The 5,676-nt window shown below is 40.9% G+C and overlaps 1 protein-coding gene across 2 annotated transcripts in view; it reads left to right on the top strand.

The window, feature by feature from the left end:
• The window catches only part of LMLN (leishmanolysin like peptidase), a 96,855-nt gene that overhangs the window by 72,263 nt on the left and 18,916 nt on the right, over window positions 1-5,676 (top strand). For both annotated transcript variants that reach the window (XM_008063683.1, XM_008063681.2), the window contains one exon: window positions 5,040-5,172. In XM_008063683.1, coding sequence (XP_008061874.1) covers window positions 5,040-5,172 — 133 coding nt within the window. The remainder of the gene's footprint in view (window positions 1-5,039; window positions 5,173-5,676) is intronic.

Genomic DNA, 5,676 nt, shown 5'->3' with positions numbered 1-5,676 from the left:
TGGGCGATGGAGTGAGACTCCAACTCAGAAAAAGAAATTGGGTCAGATTTGAGGCCTGGCATTGTAGGTATGCAGAGCAGTTCTCCCTGTCAGACGGTCTTTTTTAGGACATTGTGCCATGGATTTCAAAATATGAGAGTTTTGCTGTCAGCCGTGGTGGCTCACACACACACACACACACACACACACACACACACACACAGACACACACACACACACACACATTTGAGTCAGAGTCTCAATCTGTCGCCCAGACTGGAGTGCAGTGGCATGCTCATAGCCACTACAGCCTTTGGATGTGCTGGGCTCAAGCGATTCTTCTGGGTTCAAACTGGACTCAAGCGATCGTTCCACCTCAGCAGCCTTCCAAGTAGCTAGAACTATAGGCATATGCCACCATGCCTGGCTAATTTTGTGATTTACTGTGGCAATGAGGTTGCTCAGGCTGGTCTCAAACCTGTGGACTCAGGCAATCCTCTTGCCTCTGCCTCCCATAGTCCTGGGTTATAGGTATGAGCCACCATGCCCAGCAGGACTTATATTTTTATTTTTACATTATATATTTTTTAAATTTCCAGACAAGTGTGGTTGCTCATACCTATAATACTAGCACTTTGGGAGGCTGAGGCAGGAGTTCCAGACTAGCCAAGACAACACAGTGAAATCCTGTCTCTACAAAATATAAAGAAATTAGCCAGGCATGGAGGTGCATACCAGTAATCTTAGTTACTCACGAGACTGAGGCAAGAGAATCACTTGAACTCAGAAGTTCTAGGCTGCAGTCAGCTATGACTGCACCACTGCACTCCATCCTGGCAATAGAGCAAGACCCTGTCTCTGTTTAAAAAAAAAAAATTCCAGGTAACTGTGATGTATTCAGACTGTGGATTTTTACTTAGGAACCATTGCTTCAGAACAACAATAATGTTGGTGTATTATTCCACTTATTTGTCATTTTATGATCAATAGTACTGTCAGATAGTAAATAATCTCACCATTCCAAAAAGAGCCCTCCAAAGTAAGAACTAGGTTCTTCATCTTACTGATAAAATTAAAAGGTCAAGACAAGCAGCTTGTCCAGGGTCATATGGCTGACAAAGCACAGAGCTGGGACCTTAACTTCTCTGTCCAAGTCCAGTGCCTTGCCCATTAAGCCACAAGTACTTCTTGTGTTACAGAAGGTGCTTTTGTCATCTTTTCTCACCTGGATTAGGTCACAAAACCATTTAAGTCACTCATAGTTAATAAGGACTGCAACGTCTGACTTACAACCTTAATATAAAAAGAGCAGCTAATAGGCAGTACCAGGAAGCATCTACAATCACTTTGAGGGACAGCTGGCTAATTCCAGCACTCCAACTCTATTTGTCAGTGTAGTGGTTCCTAAATTTTGATGCTCATTAAAGTCATCTGGAGAGCTTTACAAAAAAAAACACTCCTTATCCAAGTTGTATCACATACTAATTAAATCATGATGTCTGGGGTGGGAGCCAGGAACTGGTGTGTGGGATTTGTTTGTTTTGTGGGCCAGGTATGGTGGTTCACACCTGTAATCCCAGCACTTTGGGAGGCTGATGAAGGAGGATTGCTTGAGCCTAGGAGTTTGATACCAGCCTGGGCAACATAGCAAAAACCTATTTCTACAAAAAATAAAAAAGAGGCCAGGCTTGGTGGCTCAACCTGTAATCCCAGCACTTTGGGAGACCAAGGCGAGTAGTGTTGTCTGAGCCTGCGAGTTAGAGACCAGCTCAGGCAACTTGGTGAGACCTCATCTTTACAATAAATAAAAAATTAGCCTGGTATAGTAGTGCGCATCTGTAGTTCCGGCTACTTGGAAGGCTGAAGCGGAAGGATCACTGGAGCCCAGCAGGTCGATGCTGGGGTGGCCGTGAGTGTGCCACTGCACTCCACTGGGCAACGGAGTGAAACTCCAACTCAAATAAATAAATAAATAAGAAGAGAAATTTAGCCTGGGTTCAGTGGCTCACGCGTATAATCCTAGCATTTTGGCAGGCCAAGATGGGAAGATGGCTTGAGCCCGGGAGCTTAAGACCAATCTAGGCAATAAAGCAAGACTTCATCTCTACAAAAACTCAGAAAATTAGCCAGGCATGGTGACTCATGCCTCCAGTTACATGGGAGACTGAGGCAGAAGGATCGCCTGGGCTCAGGAGGTTGAGGATGCAATGAGCCGTGGTCATGCCACTGCACTCCAGCCTGAGTGACAGGGAGACCCTGACTCAAAAAAATAAAGTAAACTAAAAGAGAGATCCCCAGGTGATTTCAATGTGTAGCAAAGTTTGAGAACCACAGTTCCACTGTATTAAAGAAAGTATATAGCTAACATTGGAACTGTAAGAGGTTAGAGATTTTTTTGTTGTTAACAACCGCAACCCTGTTTATTCCTCTTTTGATTCCAATTATAGGATCACCTAAGACCGAAAGCAGAAGGGGAGTTCCACTTCCCAATTCTTAAAAACTAAAATTGTGAGTCCCCTGAATTTTCTCCTCTCCTTTGAATCATAAGCCAAGGGCCAGTTAGTAAAGTTTTTAGTTTTGAGGGCTGTTACAACCTCTGTCACAACGACTCACCTCTGCTTTTATACAGCAAGGGACAAAACAAATGGGCATGACCATGTTCCAATAATACTTATTTTAAAAGGTTGTGGGGAAAAAAAGCAACCAAAAAAAAAAAATAGGTTGTGGGCAGGATTTGACCCAAGAGATGAGTTTACTGACTCCTTTTATAAGCATTCAAATGTCTACTTGTGAAGCACTGAAGTTCAGAACTATTTCCAGGACAGAAGCCATCTTCTGGCCCACAGACCCACTCTGGGTATATTTCTGAGTTACATTAGAGAGTCCAGTGTGCTGCTTCTTGAGCACAGGGGCTGATGCTTAACTTCTTGGCTTCATCAACTCTTCTCCGTTGTTGAGAAACTAGTGTGAGAAGGGATTGATTGAGCAGAGGCAGAGCCATACTTATTTGAGTCACTTGAATCTATGTACATTCAAAGTAAGGTTCTTAGACCAGGTGTGGTGGGTCAATCCTGTAATCCCAGCACTTTGGGAGGCCAAGGTGAGAGGATTGCCTGAGCCCAGGGATTCTAGATCAGCCTGGGCAAATTAGTGAAACCTCGTCTCTACAATAAATTTAAAAAATTAGCTGGGCATGGTAGCACACGCATATAGTTCCAGCTGCTACTTGGGAGGCTGAGGCGGAAGAATCACCTGCGCCCAACAGGTCGAAGCTGTGGTGACTGTGAGCATGCCAATACACTCCAGGTTGGGCAACAGAGTGAGACTCTAAATAAATAAACAAATAAGGTTTTTTTCTCTGTTTGAAGCAACTAAAACTGATAAATTACACTCCTCTGCCTAGCTCGTTTGACATTGATATTAGCTCTAGAGCTACACTGTCCAATATAGTACCACTAGCCCCTGGTGGCTGTTTAAATTTATATTTAAATCAACAAAAGTTAAATAAAATTTAAAATTCATTTCTTAGTTGACTAGCCACCTTTTAAGTGTTTGATAGCCATTCATAGTGGTACCATATTGGACAGAACAGGTATAGGCCATTTCCATCATTGCAGACAGTTCTATTGGTTGCTGCTGCTCCGGAATTTATAAGTCACGAATCTTAAACAGCTCTAATTTTGGAATTTTAAAAATCACCAATTTTTAACCTCTTTGTTTCTCTTAATTGAATTAGCCAAGACTCATTTTTTATAATTTAACATAAATGTAATATACTATTTTGTTTTAGAGATAAAAGAAAATTAATTTCACATTATCAAGAAAGTGACTGAGAACTATTGGCTACATTCATTGGCAACTTTATTATGAGAAGTTATACAACTGCTTATATGAAGATTTTATTAAAATGAACTGAACAGACTGGGTGTGGTGGCTCATGCCTATAATCCCAGCCTGGGCAACTTGGCAGGACCTCATCTCTACAATTAAAAAAAGATTAATTGGGCTTAGTGGCTCACGCCTATGGTTCCAGCTACTTGGAAACCTAAGGCAGAAGGATCACCTGAGCCCAGCAGGTGAGCATGCCACTGCACTCCAGCCCGGGCAACAGAGTAAGACTCTGACTCAAAAAAAAAAAACCCAAAACAAATAAAATGATGTGGACAGTGAAAATTACATTTATTGAGCAAGTTATATGTGCTAGGCATTCAGCGCTCTATAGCTGAAGCTCAGGAAACAAGTAAATATCAAATAAGTGGCTGTGCTGGCATTTGAATCCAAACCTATCTGATAACTTCAAAACCCTTGTTTTCCTGTTACACTGTACTTTTTCAAGTTTACTGAAACTATGGTATTTTGCATGTTTTATCTTAGGAAGCTGTAATTCCCTAAAATTGGATTACTAATATACTATGTTAATTTAGATGACAAGTATCAATCTTTCTTAAAATAAGAAATCTAATATCAACTTTTTTTCCTTAGCAAATATGTAGAAGAGGAAAAATGCTAGTGATTCTATTATAATTTGGCAAACCAGTATTAATAGGATTTCTATTACTTAGGAATACTGAAATTTTATTTATAACACCACTATTATGACTTTAATATAATTGTATCAATGTGATGACTGATCAGAATTACAGGTTTGTTTGAAAGTTATTTTTACAGGACAATGCAATAGATTCTGATATCTTCTGAGAATTTACAAAACCCCTTTTTTTTCAAATTATACTAGTAAGGTTAGATTTAACAGAACAAGGTAGTAACAGTTAGGAATATTCATACAATCTTCATTTTGCACAGGAAAACAGCATTGTTTTGTGAATATTTTCAATTAAACAAGTTATCAAATAAGATTCCTCAAACTAGATTCTGGAATAGGAAAAATTTCACTCTTGTAGCTTCAGAGCAGAGAGGACATCACCTCCATCTCCTTCTGATACTCCATTTGTTAATTAAGAAAATTTATATATTTAGGCCAAATCTGGAATTTCTTTAGTTGGCTCTATAGTGGACATGCAGTCTCTTCTTTCAAGTTTGGTGCTTTTCTTTGTATGCAGGAGGCAGATGCTGAGCCCTTACTGTGACACGCTCAGAAGTAATCCATTGCAGTTAACTTGCAGACAGGACCAGAGAGCAGTTGCAGTATGTAATTTGCAGAAGTTTCCTAAACCTTTGCCACAAGAGTACCAGGTAATACTTCTTTTGAGCACAATTTTAGGAATCAGTTTTTAATTTTTATTCAGAAACAGGGTCTTGTTCTGTGGCCCAGGCTGGAATGCAGTGGCATATCTTGATTCACTACAGCCTTGAACTCCTGGGATCAAGCAATCTTCCCATCTCAGTCTCCCAAGTAACTAGAACTTTAAGCATGCGCCACCATACCTGACTATTTTTTAAAAGTTTTTTGTAGAGATGGACTCTTGCTGTGTTGCCCAGGTTGGCCTCAAAATCCTGGCCTCAGTGGATCCTCTTGCCTCGGTCTCCCAAAGTACTGGAATCACAGGAGTAAGCCACCATACTCCTCCTAGGTATCAGCTTTATAAAAAATAATCTTCTTCGTGACCCACCTGGGCAACTTGGCGAGACCTCATCTCTACAATAAATCAAAAATTAGCCAGGCGTGGTAGCGCGTGCCTCTAGTTCCAGCTACTTGGAAGGCTGAGGCAGAAGGATCACCGGAGCCCAGCAGGTGAA

This window comes from Carlito syrichta, unplaced genomic scaffold (genome assembly GCF_000164805.1).
Source record: "Carlito syrichta isolate Samal-C Ts95f unplaced genomic scaffold, Tarsius_syrichta-2.0.1 Scaffold306997, whole genome shotgun sequence".
NCBI classification, from domain to species: Eukaryota; Metazoa; Chordata; class Mammalia; order Primates; family Tarsiidae; genus Carlito; species Carlito syrichta.
This window is presented reverse-complemented; position numbering and strand designations above follow the sequence as displayed.